The following is a 22,242-nucleotide window of genomic DNA, read 5'->3' on the forward strand; positions in this document are numbered from 1 at the left end:
TTCATAAATGAGATGCTACGATATGCAGGTTTTTGTGTTTGACTTCTCACACTTATAATAATAATGTTTTCAAGGTCTGTGTATATTGTGGCTCATAAGAGTGCCTCGTGCCTTCTTTATGGGTGTGCAATATTCCGTGGTAGGATTGACAACTGAATTCTACCCAGTAAACAGCCCGTCCCACAAAAACCATCTGGGTAAATTTCAAAAGCATGATGGGGAAGGCAATAAAAAAAAGGTCCCATGATTGTAATATGCAGTATGAATCCACATATATGTATGTCTCAATTCCCCTCATAGATTTAGTTTTTAATTTTTAGTTACAGTTATCATTTAATATTATTTTTATGTTATTTTCAGGTGTACACCATAGTGATTAGACTTATGAGGTGATTCCTCCTGATAATTATAATACCCACCTGGCACCACATGTAATTACTAGCACATTATTGTCTATATTCCCTGTGCTGTAATTTACATCCACATGACTATTTCACAACCACAATCTGTACTTCTCAATTTCTTCATCTTTTCCACCAGGTCCCCCCAACCCCTTTTCCCTCTGGCAACCATCAATCTGTTCTCTGTATCTATAAGTCCGTTTCTGTTGTGTTTTTTCTCTTTATTTAGTTCTTTATTTTTAGAAGATGTTTATTTATTTTTAGAGAGAGGGGAAGTGAGGGAGAAAGAGAGGGAAACATCAATGTGTGGTTGCCTCTTGTGCGCCCCTTACTGGGAACCCAGGCAGGTGCTCTTGACTGGAAATCCAACCCGGGACCCTTTGGTTCACAGGCTAGCACTCGATCTGCTGAGCCACACCAGCCTGGGCTTATTTTGTTCTTTAGATTTCACATATAAGTGAAACCATATGGTATTTGTCTTTCTGTGACTTATTTCACTGAGCATAATATCCTCTAAGTCCATCCATGCTCTCGCAAATGGTAAGATTTCATTCTTTTTATGGCTGAATAGTATTTCCTTGTGTATTTGTCCCATATCTTTTATATCCATTTGTCTATTGATGGACACTTGGGTTGCTTCCATATTTTGGCTATAGTAAATAATGCTTCACTGAACATAGGGGTGCATATATTCTTTCAAATAAGTGTTTCATATGTATATACATTAATAACATAAAACAGTGCCATATGTGGACTATGAATAGATGTCTGGGCTGTGAAAGTATGATAAATGCCTAGGAATAATATGCACAATCTTGGAAAATGTTTACTGCTGGTGAAGAGAGGAGGTAAAGAGATTGGGAAGCAAAATACTTGTGTCAAGAAAATAGGTCAGTGTAGATATTTTCATTCATGTTATTTGTTGACTTTCTCTTTTAAAAATAGAAATGTTATTGAGCATATGTTTATGCCTTAAGACTATTTATATGTAGCCCTGGCCAGGTAGCTCAGTTAGTTAGAGCATTGTCCTGATACACCAAGGTTTCAGGTGTGATCCCTGGTCAGGGCACATAAGAAATCAACTGATTAATGCATAAATACATAGAACAATAGATCAATGTTTCTCTCTCTCTTTCTCTAACTCTCCTTTCCCCTTTCTCTAAAATCAATCAGTTAAAAAGGTTAAAAACATTGAGGAAATAACACAAACAGAAATACGATGGCAGTCACGTCAGTGAGGAAACTGGTCTGGACTAGGGACTCTGGGGCTGCCCAGCACAGCGTGAGAGAATTGTGCCCCAAATACATTTAGCTGCTGGCCGGGCCGCATGCTGCAAAAGGATGCTGTCATTAGCTCATGGCTGAGTGTCCTCATCACTTTGTGGCTCATGTTTTGTGCTCCTTTTCCGAAGCCCTATGTCTAGGGAATGCCTCACCTGACTGCAGCCACACAGGCCTCTGTGGGGGGACCATTTTCCATTCATGGGGTGCTGCCCACAACTCCCCAAGTGAATATTATGAGTACCACCAGTCCGTGTACGTAGGATATAATCTTGGCCTATGTTTTAGGTCAAACCATACTAGAGCCAGACTCTAGAATTTAGAAAACACCCATCCAGTAGTTTTCGAGAGGAGTGGAAGCAAGAAGAAAACCATTAATTAAAAAAAAAGAGCCCTGGCTGGTGTAGCTCAGTGGATTGAGCGAGAGCCTGTGAACCAGACGATAGCGGTTCGATTCCCAGTCAGGGCACATGCTTGGGTTGCAGGCCAGTTTCCGGCAGGGGCCAGTTCCCTGCAGGGGATGCACGAGAAGCAACCATACATCGATGTTTCCTTCCTCTCTCCTTCCCTTCCCCTCTAAAGATAAATAAATAAAATGTTTTAAAAAAGATTTTATTTATTATTTAGTTTTAGAGAGAGGGGAAGGGAGGGAGAAAGAGAGGGAGAGAAACATCAGTGTGTGGTTGTCTCTCATGTGCTCCCTACTGGGGAACCAGGCCTGCAACCCAGGTATGTGTCCTGATTGGGGATCAAACTGGTGACCCTTTGATTTGCAGGTCAGCACACAGTCCACTGAGCCACACCAACCAGAGCAGAAAAACCTCAATTTTATTAGCAGGGACGATGAGCTGAGGAAACAACGTGATGTGGATTTCAGTCACCTCAGCCACCTGAATCCAAACTCTCCTCCCCAGGGGAGAAGTCTGTCCACCAGCGGCTCATTCACAAGATCCCTGGGGCTCATCCTCAGATGGTGCCTCCTTGTTTACATCAGCGGGGGTGTCTTCCTGGGGGTCTTCAGTCTTTGGGGAAAAGAGAGGGATACACACCGGCATTTAGAGCTGACACGTCCAACGCGGGGGCCTTGAGCCCCATCGAGTTACTTAAATTTAAATGAATGGAAATTGAATTAAATGAAATGTAAAACTATGCCAGATGGGCAGTAATTTCAAATGCGTGGCAGCCATGTGCAACGGAGGGCTGTGGTATCGGACGGCCCAGGTGCACAGCATGCTATACTGGCTGTGCCTCATGGAGGATGAGGGCTTCCACTCTAGTATTAACAAAAGGATCTGACAACCAGGGGTACCTGGTGCTGATAAAAGTCATTGCAAAGGTGCTTTGGAGAAGAACTACCATCCCATGAAAAAACCTGCTGGTACGGTGTACTATTATATTCTCGTTTTAAACAATGTCATGGAGGTATAATTTATAAGTAAATAACGTATAATGTCCCTAGCAAACTCCCCTATGACTTCTGTACAGTTAGATGACTTCTAGTAAATCTGTAGAATGATGCAGCCAACACCATAATCTACTTTGAGAACATGCGTCACCCGCTCCCCCCAATTCCCTTGTGCCTGTCTGCAGTTAAACCTTGCCCCCCTGCCTCCCACTGCACCCCTACCCCTACCCCAGCCACAGGCAACTACTTATCTGCCTTTTGTGGAGACTTTTATACAAATGGAGCAATGCTATACATAGTCTTTCGTTTCTGGCTCATTTCACTTGGTGAAACGTTTTTGAAGGGCATCTGCTTACCACATTTATCAGTAGTTTCCCCCTTTTCATGGCTGACTAGTACTTCAGGGTGTAAAGGTACCACATCTTAATATTATATTGTTATGACATTATCAATAATTTATGAATTAATGACATTAATCCAGCATGGGAAGTGGACCAGATTTGTTAATTTATGCTTAACTTGTGAACCATGCCTTTTTTTAAAAAAAATTTTTAAAATCTAGTTTCAGACAGAGCAGGTGGGAGGGAGAAAGAGAGGGAGAGAAACATCAATGTGTGGTTGCCTCTCGTGCTCCCCCTACTGGAGGCCTGGCCCACAACCCAGGCATGTGCCCTGACTGGGAATCGAACCAGTGACCCTTTGGTTCGCAGGCCAGCACTCAGTCCACTGAGCCACACCAGCCAGGGCACCATGCCTCTTTTATAACTTTAATTACATCTGCCTATCTACATCTATAGGTATAGATTTATATCTAAATGAACGCAGTGTGCATGAGTATTTTTTCATCGTGGCAGTGAACTCCTTGCACCTTCTGTTAATCCTCTATTTACTTTGGCGTGAAGAATGAGCTAATGAACCTCTGTGTCCTGTGGAAAATTGTGCAAATGTTATCTGATGTCACTCTTAGATGGAATGCTAGCCAATGTGGAATCACCAATCAGCAGTATTTTAAATAGTAAAACAACTGATTGATGTTAATGGATTAACATTTGTTCATGGACCCTTTCACACCATCCACCTGACATTTAAAATTTGCCAGAAACTCCAGGAAGCCCTTAATGTTTATGACCTTGCTAGATTCACACAAGCCTTTTCCATGGGGAGTTTGTTTCCCACTAGATATGGGAAGACACACAGGGTTCAAATCACAGGGACTCCATGATTCCTCTCAGACCACGCTGGGGATAAAGAGGAGACATTGGGAGCTGAGATTTGGCTACTTTGTCATTCGAAGGACATGGCTTATTTGTTTGTTTGTTTATTTTTTGAGATATAATTGATATATAGCATTGTATAAGTTTAAGGTATACCACCTGTTGATTTGATACATTTGTATTCTGCAATTCATGATGTTAGCTGGCACCCCCAAGGAGCATGCGATTACCTTTAATTACCTTCTGTGTGCGTATGGTGAGAACAAGTTCGATCTATCCTCTTAGCAACCTCGAAGTGTATAATACACATTGTGGGCTATTGTGTGTTAGCTGTTCAGGATGTTTATTTATGAGATGCAGGTCTGTACCCTTAAACATCGCCTCCCCCGTTCCTCTGCCCCCTAGCCCCTAGTAACTACCATTCCACTCTCTGTTTTTTAGGAGTTCAATCAAAGTGCCTGCTTTTAGACAGGATATTAACCGGCCTCCTGACGGTGCGAGTGGGGGTATCCATGTCACCAGACTGTGGGCTGAACTGGGAAGCAGGCAGGACCAGCCTGGCGGCTAAGACAGCCCTCAGGGGAATTCCAAGGCGGGAGAACTCACCGAGAGAGATTCTGTTTCCAGCTTGGGTAAATCTGCACGTGAGTGAGGGGGAAAAACAAACAAACAAACCTCAGTTCTCAGTCAGCGGGAGTCCAGCTGCCCTCTGCTCTCTCCTGGGTTCTTCTCTTATCACTTACCTGAAGCCTCCTGCTTGGGTAATTTGGAATGGCTAGTTCTGAGAGAGAGAGAGAAAGAAACACACAGTCAACTGTGGGGCATCAACTCTGGGGCATGAAGATTCTGGAGGGATGATGAGGGCTTGGGAGAGGAGAAAGGGGAGGTCACACCTCAGACTGAGAGAGGGGTATTGTCAAGGAACAGGGTGTGGCTGGGCCTGAAAAATGGGGTCTGGGCAAATGGGGTCCCTGAAGGGTGGAGTGAGACACCTGCCAAGTGTATCTATCTACCTCTTGGTGGCTTCTTTATGGGATGAACCTATAAAAAAACACAAGGGAGAATTTATCAAATGAGAGAATCCTTCTCTTATTTCTGTTCCCCTGTGGGGTTTTTTTAAAAAGATTTTATTCATTTGCTTTTAGAGAGAGGGGAAGGGAAGGAGAAAGGAAGAGAAACATGAATGTGCAAGAGATACATTGATTAGTTGCCCCTCACCTGCCCCCAACTGGCAACCCGGCTTGAAACCCAGGAATATGCCCTGACTGGGAATCGAACCAGCAATCGTTCTATTCCCAGGCTGGTGCCCAATCCCCGGAGCCACACTAGCCAGGGCTCTCCTGTGGTTTTAATGGGGGTTGCTATCTACTCACCAGGCCGACTGCATCTGTAGATGAGGAAGATAGAGGGAAAGAGGAGGAAGATGACGAGGCAGCTGAAGGTGGTGACGAAGATGACTCTGGTGTCTGAAAGGAGAGGAGCAGGTCAGAGAATTGGTTGGGCTTCTGGAACACACTGATGGAATTTAGAACAAGTAAGAGAAGCCAAACAACCTGGTGTCAAAACATGGAGCTGGCTTATTTCTCTTGGCATAAGGTCCATCCATGCTGTCACAAGTGGTAAGAGTTCATTCCTTTTTTCATGGCTGTGTAATATTCCATTGTATAAATGTACCACAGGTATTTTTACCCACTCGTCTACTGATAGGCACTTAGGTTGGCCATCATAAATAATGTTGCAGTGAACATAGGGGTTCATGTGTCTTTTTGAATTAGTGGTTTGGGTTTCTTTAGGTAAATATCCAGAAGTAGAATTGCTGGGTCATGCAGAGGAAGATAAATACCGTATGACTTTTCTAATATCTGGAATCTAAAAAACAAAATAAATGAAGAAACACAACACGGACAGACTTGTAGGCACAGGGAACAGACTGGTGGTTACCAGATGGGAGGGTGCTTGGGGGGGCTGGATGAAAAAGGGAAGAGGTTAAGAAGTACAAATTGGCAGTTACAAAATAGTCACAGGTATGGAAAGTACAGCACAGGGAATATAGTCAATAATATTGTACTAACTATGGATGGTGCCAGGGTGGGTACAAGAGTTACTAGGGTGACCAATTTGTAAGGTATATAAATGTCCAACCTACTACACTGTGCACCTGAAAGTAGCATAATATTGAATGTCAACTGTAATTAAAAAATAAAATTAAAAAAAATTTAAAGATTTTATTTATTTATTTTTAGAAAGATGGGAAGGGAAGGAGAAAGAGAGGGAGAGAAACATCAATGTATGGTTGCCTCTGGAGCTCCCCCTACTCTGGGGACCTGGCTCTCAACACAGGCATGTGCTCTGACTGGGAATCGAACTGGCAACACTTTGGTTCACAGGCTGGTGCTCAATCCACTGAGCCACACCAGCTAGGGCAAGTTTCTTTTTTTCTTTCTTTTTTTAAAGTGGAGCTGTCACTTCAGAGCAGGGACATCCCATTGCTCGAAGCATTTTGTTTCATCTCCTCCATTCAAAGTGAGGGCAACGACAGTAACTACTTTACTGGACCACATTAAATGGGCCAGCACTTACCATGCCTAGCACATGGGAAAGTTCCCATAGATGTTTCACTGACCACAGTAGTATTGGTCGTTTATTGTGAGCCGCTGTGTCAGGGGCTTCATGGGTGCTGTTTCTTACCCTGATGATACGCACGCAAGACAGGTTCACTGTCCCCATTTCGCTCATAAGTAGACCAGGTATCAGGGAGTCCACTGAGTACCCCAAGGTCACATGGGAAGGGTGGACTTGGATTCTGCTGTGTCTAAACCATCAGGCCAGTTGGCCACAAGGTCCGGGGGGGCCACTGGGTGCCCAAGTTGGAGAGACGTGATATTCTGAACCCTTGCCATGGAACTGATGATCTGGGGGGATAGCAGGTGCCCCACCAGCTGTGATGCTGGAGAGGTAATGCAGGTCCAATCACAGGGGGATGAGAGCCCACACTGTCCCCGAGCTCAGGAATCATTGTCTACATGGTATGTGTACAACGTGAACTACAACCTGAATGACAAGGACAGCCCGCCATTTACAACAACATGGAGGGCACTGTGCTAAGTAAAAAAAGTCAGACAAAGACAAACACTGCATGGTATTACTTACACACGGAATCTAAATACTACTACTACTATTAATAATAGTAATAAAAGTCATAGAAGTAGAGAGCAGAATGGTGATTGCCAGGAGCTGAGGCGTGGGGGAAATAAGGAGAGGTGGTAAAGAGATACCAGTGTGGCTCAGTTGGTTGGAGCATCACCCCGTATATCAAAAGGACTTGGGTTCGATTCTCAGTGAGGGCATTTACCTAGGTTGCAGGTTTAGTCCCCACTGGGGGCGCATACAGGAGGCAACCAATTGATGTTTCTCTCTCCACCATGGATGTCTCTTCCCCACCCACCCCCCACCCACCACCTTCCTGTCTCTCTAAAATCAATAAGTATATCCTTGGATGAGGGTTTAAAACATTAAAACATTTGCTAAGACAGTAGGTCTTAAGCATTCTCATTAAAGAAAAAGGGAAGAGGTAAATATGAGGTGAGGGGCATGTTCATTAACTCAGCGGGGGGAAGCCTTCCATGATGTACACTAATATCAGATCATCACATTAAATATCTTCTTGTTTTATCCGTCAGTCGTAGCTCAATGAAGCTGAAGAGAGATAAGATAACATAACGTGAAGAGCGAGGTAATGGCTCGAGCCCCCGTTGTAGGATCTGCCTCACTGTGCAGGGCAATGAAGCAGTGAGGAAGGTGGTTTTCTCACTCAGCCTCCCACCCACACCCAGGTCCCTCTGTACCAGGTGCTGTAAATGCTCCCGCACCCAGGTTCCCCCAGGCCTTAGCCATTTAAAAAAATTTATTTACTTATTTTTAGAGAGAGGGGAAGGGACGGAGAAAGAAAGGGAGAAAAACATCAATGTGTGGTTGCCTCTCACACGCCTCCTACTGGGGACCTGGCCTACAACCCAGGCATGTGCCCTGACTGGGAATCAAACTGGCGACCCTTTGGTTCACAGGCCAGCGCTCAATCCACTGAGCCACACCAGCCAGGGGAAGATTGCTGCTATTTCTATGCACTCTAGATCCTGCCTTCTTCCCCTTTCCTACGTGAACATTCGCATCTGGAAGGATCCCAAATGCCTTGGAATTTATGTGCCTCAGGGTCACCCTGAGTGACTGTTATTTGTGGGGATGTGAATGTCCTAGCTTCCTGGCCTCTCGCATTTGTGCCCTTTCCTGTCTCCTGTGCTTCCTTGCAGGATTGAGCAGAGGGACTGAAATATCCCACCGTTGTTTAGTCTCTTGTCCTTGAAGTCCTTCTTCAAGAGAGTCCTTCTTCCCCACTCTCCTACAATGTCATTTTTGCACTAATATTTAAGAATCTGTTTCTGGTGGCATCGGATCCAAGAGACCCTCAGAAACAACAATTCTATCAAGGCATCTGCATGGACATATGAACACAGGGCAGGAACGGTTGTTCCCAGAACCTCGGTGGGAGCAGAGAAACATCAGCCCTGCCTTCACCATTTACTTCTCCCTCTGTCCAGCCTACGGTTTTTCTCTCAAAGCGAATCACTGGAAATGGGAAGTAAATTCTTGCAAAATCCCCTTCCTGTGGCCCCACAACCCGATGAACTGAGTTCACCCTGAGATGTTTAAATATCCTGGTAAGATTTCACATGCCTGTTTGCAAGTAGCCAAAATAAGTTACAGAGAGTCTGTGATATGCGTCTGGAGGAGTCTTCCTAGGCATTGGGATACAGCTTAACACAGGCACCAGAAAGCAAGCCTGCCCTTGAGTCAAAGTTGGGTGGTGCGGTTCACTGTTTGGTCTGCACAGAATGGGAGTGTAGGGTCCCTTCCAGCAGCCCTGGGACATGCACATACAGCATGAGGGTAACTGATCTGTGCTTAAAGATTCGTCATTCTGTTTAGAATTGCGGTGGCATCAGTGTGAGCTCAGAAAGTACATTTTAAGAAATGATATGCACACCCACTTGGATGGCTATAATAAAATGAAAGGAAATTAACAAGAATTGGCAAGGATGTGGGGATATTGGAACCCACATATATGGCTGGTGGGAAAGTAAAATCGTGCAGCCACATTGGAAAACTGTCTGGCAGGTCCTCAAAAAGTTAAACATAGAGTTACCATATGTCCCAGCAAGCCTACTCGTAGGTAGAACCCAGCTGAAAGCAAAAACTCAGTCACTTGTACATCCCTTTTCACAGGAACACTCTTCAGAGTAGCCAGAAAGTACTAACAACCCAAACGCCCATCTGTGAATGAATGGAGAAATAAGAGATGGTCTATCCACATGATGGAATATTATTCAGCCATGAAAAAGGAACCAAAGCCCTGACACCTGCTACAACATGGATGAACCTTGAAAACAGGATGCTGAGTGAAAGAAGCCAGATGCAAAAGACCACAGGTTGTGTGATTCCATTGAGAGGGAATATCCAGAATAAGCATTCGTGGTTTGCAGGGCCTGGCGGGAGAGGGGGTGAGGACCGACAGCTTCGTGGGTATGCGATTTCACTTTGGGAGTTATATTAGTGGCGAAGGTTGCACAGCCTTGTGAACTGTACACTTTGAAAGTGCGCAGTTATGGAATGTGAATTATATATCAATAGAAATGAAAGAAAGTAAGTTCCACATGAGCTAAAAAGATGAAAGCTTTTCTCCCTCTTCCCTCTCACACGCTGTGAGACTTCTCACCTCATCTCTGATACTTCCATGCTCCTCAACTCTATCAGATTTCAGGTTTGTCCAAGGAAACATTCCTGGCCTGGATTATGTTCCTACAGCTGGAGTGGCAATCATGCCCCAGACCAGCTAATACAGAATAAGAACATTTTCAAAGGTGAATACTTATTTCGCAAAGACACCTCAGAGGATAGCTTCCATGAGAAAAATGAATTAGCCCTGGCTGGATAGCTCAGTTGGTTAGAGCATCGTCCCACTGTACCAGGGTAGTGTGTTTGATTCCCGGTCGGGGCACATGCAAGAACCAACCATTGAATGCATAATGGTTGCAAATAGAATGCAAATGGGGCGGGGGGAGCATCAGGTTGATGTTTCTCTCTCTCTTTATTTCTCTCAAAAAATCGATCAATAAAAAATGCATTGAAAAAACAAATTATACCAGCATAGACTCCAGTGACAACCTTGTTTTTTTTTAAAAAAAATTTATTTATTTATTCTTAGAGAGAGGGGAAGGGAAGGAGAAAGAAAGGGAGAGAAACATCAATGTGTGGGTTGCCTCTCACACGCCCCCTGCTGGGGACCTAGCCTGCAACCCAGGCATGTGCCCTGACTGGGAATCGAACCACAAACCTTTGGTTCCCAGGCCCGTGCTCAATCCACTGAGCTAAACTAGCCAGGGCTCTGGTAACAACCTTTAACAATCTTGGCTCCTAGTGTACATGGCAGGAAGGTTATTAGTTGCTAGAAGAAAGGATGATAAGCATCTAGATGCTGTTAAAGTTTGGTGAGTACTCGTTTCAGTCTAAGGCTGTCAAAAGCCCTAAATTTTCCCAAGAATCTCTGAGGACAGAGCCTTAGTCAACTCTTCCTGGAAAAGCAACATCAGAGAAAAAGAATTTGATGTTCACCTGTCTTTGAGAACTTTAAAGTTTTATCAAGTCCTTGATCACACATATCCCCAAAGAAACCTGAACACCACCGGTCCCAGTTCCCTTCCCCAAGCCAGTCACACAAACTCACCCCCGTGCCTCACATAACTCTAACATAGTTTTTCGTTATGAAAGGTGTCAGACAATGCGCCTCAGGATGTCTTACTCACCAGGATTTACAGGAGTGGCTTAGAGGTCACCTCCCCCAAAAGGTAGTGGTTCCTTCCAAGGCATTGAAAAAGTAGACATTAAGATTCTTCCCGTGCCTTTTAACCCAAAGAAATCCCTTGCCTCCAGGTGGATACAATTGGTCAAAACACTTCTTCTCTAACTATCTTACCTGTTTTTCCTGAGGAAGCTCCAGATCCACCACGGGTATCTAGAAAACAGGATGCAAGATAAGTAGTCAGTCCTGACTGGTATGGCTCAGTGGGTCGGACATCGTACTGCAAATAGAAAATTTTGCTACCTTGATTCCTAGTCGGAGCACATGACGGGGTTCCCCGGTTGGTGGCACTGTGAGAGGCAACTGATCAATATTTCTCTCCCTCTCTTTCTCCCTCCTTTCCCCTCTCTCTAAAGATATATAGATAAAAATTTTTTAAAAATAGTAAAGAAAAGTAGTAATAATGGGAACCTCAGGGGTATAAGTGTTCATGTTCTGTTTATAGACTTTTTGGAAAGTGGAGAAGAGAATGTCTCATTGGGTCTCCAAATGAGGGCCAGAATGTTAGATTGTGTTTCTTTTTTTTTTTAAAGATTTTATTTATTTATCTTTAGAGAGGAAGGGAAGGGGAGAGGGGGAGAAGTATCAATGTATGGTTGTCTCTCGTGTGTCCCCTGCTGGGAACTGGCCCGCAACCCAGGCATGTGCCCTGACTGGGAATCGAACCACGATCGAGTGGTTTGCAGGCCCACACTCAATCCACTGAGCTATGCCAGCCAGGGCTAATTTCCCCCCCTTTTAATCCTATTTCTTGCCAACTTTCACCATCCTGGATAGAACACCATCATTTTCTTTTGTTCTTATTTCTTTTTTTAAAGTGTTTTAGTATTATTACTATTTGTAATCCTTACCTGAGAATATGTTAATTAATTTTAGAGATAGAAGAAGGAAAGGAGGAAGGCAGAGAGAGATACATTGATTTGAGAGAGAAACATTTATTGGCTCTCTCCCAAATGCACCCTGACCAGGGATCAAACCCACAACTGAGGTATGTGGCCTGACCAGGATAGAACCCAAAACCTTTCAGCATATGAGATAGTGCTCCAACTAGCTGAGCCACCCAGCCAGGGCTATTTTTTTTTTATTATATCCTGGTTTCGGCTGTACAGCTTAGTGGTTGGACAATCATATAATTTACATAGTGTTCCTCTCAATATTTCCAGTACACCAAATGGCACCATACAGCATTAGTCCAATACCACTAACTATATTTCCTATGCTTTAATTTCTTCCCCATGACTATTTTGTAGCTACCTATTTGTGCTTCTTAGTCCACTTTTACCCAGGAGCACTACCATTTTGCAAATATTTTTTTCCCATTTGGTAGGTTGCCCTTTCATTTTGTTGACAGTTTCCTTTGCTGTGTGCATGCTTTTTAGTTTGATTTTTTGTTTTTGTTTCTTGTTTTTATTTATTTTTATTTTTGTTTATTGTGCTTTAATGTCATACCCAAAACATTGTTGCCAAGACCAATGTCAAAGGGATTTTCCCCTATGTTTTCTTCTAGGAGTTTTATGGTTTGGGAATCTTATGTTTAAGTTTTTAATCCATTTAGAGTTCATTTTTGTGAGTGGTGTAAGTTAGGGGACCAAATTCATTTTTCTGTATGTGGTTATCCAGTTTTCCCAACACCATTTGTAGAAGAGACTATCCTTTTCCCATTGAGCATTCATGGCACCCTTGTCAGATATTAGCTGATTGTATATGCAAGAGTTTATTTCTGGGTTTTCTATCCTGTGCCATTGATCTATATGTCTGCTTTTATGCCACTACATTGCTGGTTTGATTACTCAGCCTTGTAGTATAGTTTAAGATCAGGGAGTATGATACCTCCAGTTTTGTTCTTCTTTCTCAGAATGCTTTGGCTATTCAGGATCTTCTGTCTGTTAGGATTGTTTGTTTTATTTCTGTGAAAAATATCATTGGTATTTTGATAGAGATTGCATTGAATCTATAGATGGCTTGGGTAATATGGGCACTTTAACATTAATTCTTCTGATTCATGAGCATGGGATACCTTTCTATTTCTTTGTGTCTTCAATTCCTTTCATCAGAGTCTTGTACTTTTCAGTGTAGAGATATTTCAGCTCCTTGGTTAAATTTATTTCTAAGTGTCTTATTGTTTCTTATGCTATTGTGACTGGGATTGTTTTCTCTCATTCTTGTTTGGATATTTTGTAGTTAGTGTGTAGGAATGAAACTGATTTCTGTGTGCTGATTTTATATCTTGCAACTTTACTGAATTTGACTAGTTCTAACAGTTTTTAGTTGAGTCTTTAGGATTCTCTAGATATAAGAGCATATCATCATTAAATAAAGATGAATTTATGTTTGTTGTAATTTGTAATCAGCAATAGGCATCACATATTATATACTTATAATTGAGATAACTTCCAAGACTAAAGAAAATTGTACTGAAAAATTTTAAGATGCAAAGGTAACACAGAAGATGTAGAAAATAAAGGAAATTTTGAAGAAGCATAATCCTAGGATTTAAATATACTATAGAAGGCAGTAATAGTGGCCCTTGGAGAAATCACTTAATTCAGTGACTATCTATTAGTTTACTTCTTTAAAATATTTATAACAGCCCTGGATGGTGTAGCTCAGTGGATTGAGCACAGGTTTGTGAAGCAAAGGGTTGCTAGTTCGATTCCCAGTCAAGGCACATGCCTGGGTTGCAGGCCAGGTCCCCAGTAGGGGACACGTGAGAGGCAACCACACACTGATGTTTCTCTCCCACTCTTTCTCCTTCTCTTCCCCTCTCTCTAAAAATAAATAAATAAAATATTTAAAAAATATTTATAGAATTACCCATGCTGTGGGCGACCATTTAACTTCTTTCCACTTTGGATTCCTTTTCTTTGTCTTTCCTGATTGCTCTGGCTAGCATTTCTAGTACCATGTTGAATAGGAGTGGTAAGAGTGGGCACCTGATCTAAGAGGAAAATATTCCAACCTTTTTAAAAAATATTTTATTTATTTTTAGAGAGAGGGGAAGGAAAGGAGAAAGAATGGGAGAGAAACATCAATGTGTAGTTGCCTCTCGTGTGTCCCCAACTGGGGACCTAGCCTGCAACCCAGTCATGTGCCCTGACTGGGAATCTAATTGGTGACCCTCTGCTTCACAGGCCTGAGCTCAATCCACCAGCCAGGGCATAATTTCAACCTTTTATCATTGAGTATGATGTTAGCTATTAGCTTGTTGTATAGGGTCTTTTTGCTGTTGAGGTACATCCCCTCCATATCCACTATGTTGAGAGTTTTTACCTCAAAAAGATGTATTTTGTTCAATGCTTTGTCTGCATCTATTGAAATGGTCATATGATTTTTATTCTTCATCTTACAAATGTGGTTATCAAAGTTATTGATTTATGTATGCCAATCCATCCTTGAATCTCAGGGATAAATTGCACTTAATCATGGTGTATGATCCCCTTAATGTGCTGGTGAATTCAGTCACTAACATTGTGTTGAGAATTTTTCATCTATAGTCATTGGGGATATCGGTCTGTAGTTTACTTTTCTTGTAATGTCCTCATCTGGCTTTAGTACAAGGGTAACATGAGTGTGGTAGTGTTTCCTCCTTTTCAGTTTTGTTTTTAAGAGTTTGAGTAAGATTGGCATTGTTTCTTCTTTAAGTGTTTGGTAGAACCAGTGAAACCACATATGTGGTCTTAGGCCTTTTTGTTGTGTTGGTTGGGAGGTTTTGTGGTGTTTTTTTTTTTTTTCCCTTGCTGATTCATTCTTTGAACCCATTACTTTCTGTTCAGATTTTCTGTTTCTTGATGACTCAGTCTCGGTTTGTAGACTCACACAAAGGCTTTCTCACTGGTAGGTGTTGTCCAAGTCCGTGTTCTTTGGGTGCTTCCAGACCACAGCCCAGAGGGGCTGGAACCAGATACATTCTCCTGCAGGTTCCACAGCTGGTACTGAGGTCCATCTGCCTATGACCTGATGCACAGGTAGGCGAGACTCCTCCCTCGTCGCTTTGCACATGATGCTGGATCCCATGATTCCCACGGAGACACTTTTATTTGTAGGTGGATGCTGAATTTTCATTGTTGAAGGGAGGAACAAAAGCAAGGGATGTTTCATGCCACCGTGATGCTCAGTTAGGTTTTGTGTTACTTTCTCAATTTGTAGTGGTTCTGGATTCTCATTTTCAGCAGAGCAATAATGACACACTCAGTTTTCTTGTATGGAATCAGACATCAGAGTGTCATACTGTGGCCTGGTGTCATCCCAGCTTTGTGCTGACTGAGAGGGAAGATTTTAGGAGTGATCCTGAACAGGGCAAGGCAGCCTGGGTGAAGAGAAGGACTGGGGCTTCCCATTTATCTCTGCACTGGGGACATGCTTACCCATCTCTCTGTATTAATCCTGTCTTTATTTTCAACATCTGATGCTTTAACATTTGGGGACCTTGCTGAATTCAGAGGATTCCCCTCTCAGGGTTAGCAATTCCTAGAGACAGGTAACATCTCTCTCTGGAGCACACCTCTCAAATGCAAACCAACCAATTTGGAGCCGACACTCCCAACTACCTCCTTCATTGGTCTCTCACACTCAGGGCCACTATGTCCCTGCCCTCATCACCCCAGGGTCGGGTCCCAGATAACCTGGGCAGCCTCTATGCCCCAATCCTAAGCCTGTTGATTCTCCCAGAAACAAGAAAGGCTCATTCCCTCTGGCTGCTTCCTGGCCCTGGTGCTTCCCCATGTGGCTCAGCATGACACAGTGTGCCCTCAGCTCTTGGAAACTGTACCAAACTATCTCTTCAGTGACAACTGTCTCTTGATCCTATGGCCTTGCTGCCTCTCAAATTTTCTCTTAGTACCTCTATTCTAAAACACTGTTGTCCATCCACATCATCGAGACCCTCTCAGAAGCCCTGATGAAAGTCTTGTTTGCATTTCCCTACACTGGAAGTGTCACATCTGTTTCCTGGACTTTTTTTTGTTTCTTGGATTCCTTCTTACTCTGCCAGGTCCTATTACAGGCCAGGGAATATGGGCATCAAGGAGGAAAACCGAGGCTGCTCTGCTCACCTGTGACCACCAGCTGCAGGGGTTCACTTTTCTCAGACCACTCATGGGAACCCACTGTCTTGTAGGCACAAAAGTACGTGCCCGCAGTTTTAGGCTCTAGGTCCATGAGGAGGAATTCGGCATCGTATCCTGCTGAGCTCCGCTCCTGCTTGTACCCAGGGTCCTGCGACTTCCCCAGCATGACTGTCACATTCTGGAAGTGACAATGGCACTTCAGGGTCACATTAGCACCACGCTTAACTTCTGGTCCCGGCAAGGCATTAAGGGAGGGTTTGGGAAGTTTCTCTGGAAAGAATTCAGAATTAGTTGGACTCTTTATCTTTTTTAAAACATTTTTCTTTTTAATCCTAACCTGAGGATATGTTTATTGATTTTAGAGAGACAGGAAGGTGGAGAGAGAGAGAGAGAGAGAGAGAAAGGTCAATATCAGGGGGAAACATCAATTGGTTGCCTCCTGAACATACCCCGAGTGGGGATCAAACCCACAACCTGGTCATGTGCTCTGACCAGGAATCAAACCTTTAACCTTTTGGTGTACTGGATGAGGCTCCAACTAACTGAGCTCCCTGGCCAGGGCTAAGATTTTATTTCTTCGATTACAGTTTACATTCAATATTTTATATTAGTTTCAGGTGTACAACATGTGGTTAGGCAATCATATCGTTTACTTGATTCCCTACCTTAATGACCACACACACTCTCCTAGAATTCAGAGAATTAAAGGTAAAAAGTCATATGACTCAGCCATTAAAAAAGAATGAAATCTTGCCATTTGCAGCAGTGTAGATGGACCTAGAGGGTATTATGCTAAGTGAAATTAAGTGAGACAGAGAAAGACAAATACCATGTGATTTCACTTATATGTGGAATCTAAAAACAAAATAAATGAACAAACAAAACAGAAACAAACTCGGAGATACAGTGAACAGATTGAAACTGTCAGAGGAGAGGGGTGAAGAGCTTACAAAGTACAAATTGGCAGTCACAAAACCGTCACAGGGGGACTTCTAGCCAAGATGGAGGCATAGGTGGAAATACCGTACCTCCTCGCACAACCAAGTTTAAGGACAACAAAGATTTAGAAACAAAACACAACCAGAACTGACAGAAAATTGAACTGTACGGAAGTTTGACAACAATGGACCATTCATCCGGACCGGTAAGAGGGGTGGAGTCAGCAGCTGGTGGAGAGGGGTCCTGGCAGGAAGAGGCAGTGGCTGGCAGAACCGGGGGCAGGAGAATTGAGCAAATCCAGTGAGGGGCGAAAGGCAGCTGGCTGACCGCGGACACACATTTGCATGTAGATAAACCAGGCAGGTTTAAAAATGGTCAATGAGACAGACTGTGCAACCCAGGACCCCAGAACGGGGAAAAAAAGCCTAAAAGCACCGATTGGAAAAACTTTCGGGGGTTGAGGTGCCGGTAGAGGCTCCCAGTCTCACAGGAGAGTTTGTTGGGCAGACCCACAGGGTCCTAGAATGTATACAAGCCCACCCACCCAGGAACCAGCACCAGAAGGGCCCAATTTGCTTGTGGGAAGCAGCAGAGGGGACCAAAATCCAAGAAAAAGAGGAACACCATTGCTCCCTCTCGGACCCTGACGCCACATACAGTGTCACAACCCAGCAACTGGGTTGACCTGCCCTGGTGAATGCCTAAGCCTCTGCCCCTCATATGCGTAACAGGTTTGAACAGACCAAAACATTACAGCTCAAGCAGAAGAACCACTCAAAGCCCCAGAGCCAATACTTTTAAGTGACCAAGAGATAGTCAACCTATTGAATGCACAGTTCAAAATACTGGTGATCAGGATGCTCACAGAACTGGTAGATTTTAGTTGCAAATTAGATGAAAAAATGAAGGCTACACTAAGTGAAATGAAGGAAAATGCACGGGGAACCAATAATGATGGAAAGGAAACTGGGACTCAGATCAAGGGTTTGGAACAGAAGAAAGGAAGAAACATCCAACCAGAAAAGAATGAAGAAACAAGAATTCAAAAATATGAGGAGAGGCTTAGGGACCTCCAGGACATCTTTAAATGTTCCAACATCCGAATTATAGGGGTACCAGAAGGGGAAGAGGAAGAGCAACGGTGGAAAACGTATTTGAACAAATAATAAAGGAGAACTTCCCCAGTCTGGCAAAGGAAATAGACTTCCAGGAAATCCAGGAAGCTCTGAGAGTCCCAAAGAAGGTTGACCCAAGGAGGAACACACCAAGACACATCATAATTACATTAGCCAAGACCAAAATGAAGGAGAGAGTCCTAGAAGCAGCAAGAGATAAGGGGACAGTCAACTACAAAGGAGTTCCCATCAGACTGTCAGCTGATTTCTCAAAAGAGACCTTACAGGCAAGAAGGGGCTGGAAAGAAGTATTCCAAGTCATGAAATCCAAAGACCTACAGCCAAGATTGCTTTATCCAGCAAAACTTTCATTTAGAATGGAAGGGCAGATAAAGTGCTTCTCAGATAAGGTCAAGTTCAAGGAGTTCATCATCACCAAGCCCTTATTATATGAAATGCTAAAGGGACTTATCTAAGAAAAAGAAGATAAAAAAATATTAACAGTGAAAGGACAGCAAACTCACAGTTATTAACAACCACACCTAAAACAAATGCAAACTAAGCAAACAACTAGATCAGGAGCAGAACCATAGAAATGGAGATGACAAGGAAGGTTAGCAACAGGGGAGTGGGAGGAGGGGAAGGGGGAGAAGGTACAGAGAATAAGTAGCACAGATGGTAGGTAGAAAATAGATAGGGGGGAGGGCAAGAATAGTGTGGGAAATGTAGAAGCTAAAGAACTTGTGACACATGGACATGAACTAAAGGGGCGGAATATGGAGGGAGGGGGTGTGCAGGGTGGAGGGAAATGAAGGGGGGAATAGAACAACTGTAATGGCATAATCAATAAAATATATTAAAAAAACAAAAAATGGTCACAGGGATGTAAAGTATAGCACAGGAAATATAGTCCCTAAAATTATAAGTAAAATTATGCATGGTTCTAAATGGGTACTAGATTCATTGGGGAATCAATTTGTAAGTAAAGTATATAAATAGTTAATGACTATATTGTACACTTAAAACTAATATAATAGCCCTGGCTGGTGTAGCTCAGTGGATTGAGCGCGTGTCTGAGAACCACACGATCGCAGTTCGATTCCCAGTCAGGGCACATGCCTGGTCTGCAGGCCAGTTCCCAGCAGGGGACTCATGAGAGGCAACCATACATGGATATTTCTCTCCTTCTCTCCTTCCCTTCCCCTTTAAAGATAAATAAATAAAATTTAAAAAACACTAATATAATATTATATGTCAACTGTAATTGAAAATAATTTTTTAAAGTCATGAAACTTGGGATGAAGAAAGAGAGTTTACATGGAAGACAACTCACCATTCTTGTGTTCACCTTCAAAGCCCAGACAGAGCCCTGGAAAAGAAAGTCTCATGAGAGATAAATGATGTGCTTGTCTTTTAGTAGCGATGAGGCAGAGAACACGTGACCAATCTGCTGTGTTCCTTGTAGGTATTTCCCTGGGTTTATTTTTCACCTTTTACTTTTGTCCCACTATTTGTCCTTCAGAAGTTATGTTTACGGAGAGCCTTCCAGCAACCCTGACTTGTTGTGTTGGTAACGGAAACTAAGCTCTTATGATTAGTCAGTCCTTTTGCTGTCTATAAGTTGAACATTTACCTCCATTTTTCTCTCATAGTTTCTTGGATTGCCATACTTATCCTTACCACTGCCACTTCAATGACCAATAGTTATTTTAGTGTAGAGTGTTGGGCTGTGGGGGAGGGGGCTCTCCCTCAATCAAATGGAAAGAGTTTGTGGTGCAGGAAATGCATAAAGGAGACTGAGGTCAGTCTGTGACTGCTCAGAGCTGTCCGCCCTGCAGCTGGAGGTCTGGGGTATGTTCGCGCGACAGCCTGAAGTTCAAGTGTGTGTGTGTGGGAGGAGCATTACCCCAAAGGCAAGAGCTGTACCCAAAGGAGGAAGGAACTGGAGCAGATAAGTCCTGATAACCCCTCCACACGCCCCATCGCAAAGGAGGAGCTACTGGCTGAGGGAGCTGGAGCTGATGGTTCGGAGTCGAGAGAGCTCCTGCGAGACAACCCAAGGTTATAATTCAGGTACTTTGTTTTGTTTTTAACTGGCCGAGGGCTGTTGGATTGCATTATGTTCAGGCTGAGGACAGTTAGAATGAGGCTGAGGATAGGGCTGGTCAGAAAAATGTCTCCTTGGCTGCCATCCCCAGTCATTGCCAGTTCCCAGCAGGAATTGGTTTGCTCGTCACACCCTGCCGACCCTGCCCTCCTATAACGCCAGTGGAACGTTCATGCCAAGACTGTGGTGTTTGGAGGATAGATGTGGAGATCCTATCTGAGCTCCGAATGTCTCGGCTGAGTAAACCCAGGGTGTTACCGCAGCCTCTGAACCTTAGGTTCACCTTTTTGTGTGAACCTCAGGATGAAAACATGAGGACATCACAGCCCACAAAATCCTGACAGGGGCCACGTATCCAATACACAGAGGTTATAGTTTCTGTACTTGCGCTGTTTCCCACAATATCCCCCACTCCACCGTGAATTTTCTTACCTATCCAAACCCGTCCCTCCCAGTCCTGGAGACTTACCGAGGCAAAGCAAGGACAGGAACCTGGTGATCATCGCGTCACTTCCACCCAGACGACGGTCTTGTCTTCAGTTTTACCGTCCAAGAAGGGGGACCGGGGCGACGGAGGGTCTCCAACTGCCCACTCTGTCCCCAGGATGGGTGGGGAGACGTTTTGCTCTGGCCCTCTGGTTCTCCACACCACCTGGTGTACAGTTTCCTCCTTGCAAACGACTCAGGAAACCAGAAGCCATCAATGACAACATCTTCCCCATAATCCAGTGTGTGTGTGGCGGTGGCTCCGCCCACCCCAAGACCTCATCTCATCTGAATTGGTGCCCAAGACATGTCCTTTCTCTTTTTATTTTTACTTATGGATTTTTAGAGAGATGGTGGAAGAGAACAAGGGAGAAGGAGGGGGAGGGAGAGAGGGAGAGAGAAGCACCCATTGGCTGTTCCACATATTTATGTATTCATTGGTTAATATTTATATGTGTCCCCACTAAGGATCAAACCTGAAGCTTGGCTCATGAAGACGATGCTCTAACCAACTGAGCTATGCAGCCAGGGCCTAGTCACTGTCTATAAAAAATCTTGGGGGAAAATATTTATAGAGTCACAAGAAATAGTATATAGAGTTCCCACATCCTCAACCCGCCAGCTCCTCCCGTGGTAATAAAACTATAGTACATTATCAAAACCAGACATTGGTATTGGCACAATACAGAGGCCGGGCAAGCACATAATAACATCTAAAATGCTGGGATCTCTGTACAAGCTGGACCCTCACAGCCCCTGAGAGCAGGTAGGTTAACCAAACAACAATGACAACAAACAGAAGTGAATGTATCTGCCACTGAGGCTGAGTAATCTTGTCCCCTGTAAACCATGGCCATGGGCCACACGACAATCAGATTTTTACCACGCTACCTTCTTACAGAAGAGAAAATAATCAGAGGACCTTGAAAAGCTTCCATTCAATTTTTTTTTCTACAGTGGGAGGAGCATAATCCCATTTTCTAAGGTGCTAAGGAGAAAACATTGATGAGTTAAGAAAGTAGTTTCTCCTTAGAAGTGCAACTTTCATGATCTTTCCTCCCCAGCTACTCATTGCTCTCAAAGTGTTAACTTAAAAACAAACGGGCCTTTCTTTTTTTTCCCCCAAATGTTTTATGAGGGGGAAAAAATCACATCTTACTTATAATTAATGCTCTAGGGGCTACATAATGCAATCACAAATTATCACAAAAAGGACCTTTCAAAGTGAGAGGCAATAAGCATTTATTTGAGTTCAGTAAGAAGAGCTGTTTATCTGGGAAGCACTGATTCGTACAGAAGCTCAAAGAGTTGTAGC

At 43.5% G+C, this 22,242-nt stretch overlaps 1 protein-coding gene across 2 annotated transcripts; it reads right to left on the bottom strand.

Annotated features, from left to right (window-relative positions):
* Positions 1 to 2,444: 2,444 nt before the first annotated feature.
* VSTM1 (V-set and transmembrane domain containing 1) lies at positions 2,445 to 21,079 on the bottom strand. Of its 2 annotated transcripts, XM_037045615.1 has the most exons (9): positions 20,911 to 21,079; positions 19,668 to 19,703; positions 16,266 to 16,550; positions 11,329 to 11,367; positions 5,675 to 5,767; positions 5,315 to 5,342; positions 5,045 to 5,082; positions 4,908 to 4,939; positions 2,445 to 2,704 (listed from the first exon to the last, which is right to left on the bottom strand). In XM_037045615.1, the coding sequence occupies exons 1-9, from the start codon at positions 20,942 to 20,944 to the stop codon at positions 2,621 to 2,623; spliced, it is 669 nt and encodes a 222-aa protein (XP_036901510.1). In that variant the 5' UTR covers positions 20,945 to 21,079; the 3' UTR covers positions 2,445 to 2,620. The 2 variants fall into 2 exon arrangements, with proteins under 2 accessions (XP_036901510.1, XP_036901511.1); XM_037045616.1 differs by lacking the exon at positions 16,266 to 16,550.
* Positions 21,080 to 22,242: the final 1,163 nt, after the last annotated feature.

The sequence above is a fragment of the Sturnira hondurensis genome, unplaced genomic scaffold (assembly GCF_014824575.4).
Source record: "Sturnira hondurensis isolate 20B ecotype Veracruz unplaced genomic scaffold, ASM1482457v3 Scaffold0004386, whole genome shotgun sequence".
NCBI lineage: Eukaryota > Metazoa > Chordata > Mammalia > Chiroptera > Phyllostomidae > Sturnira > Sturnira hondurensis.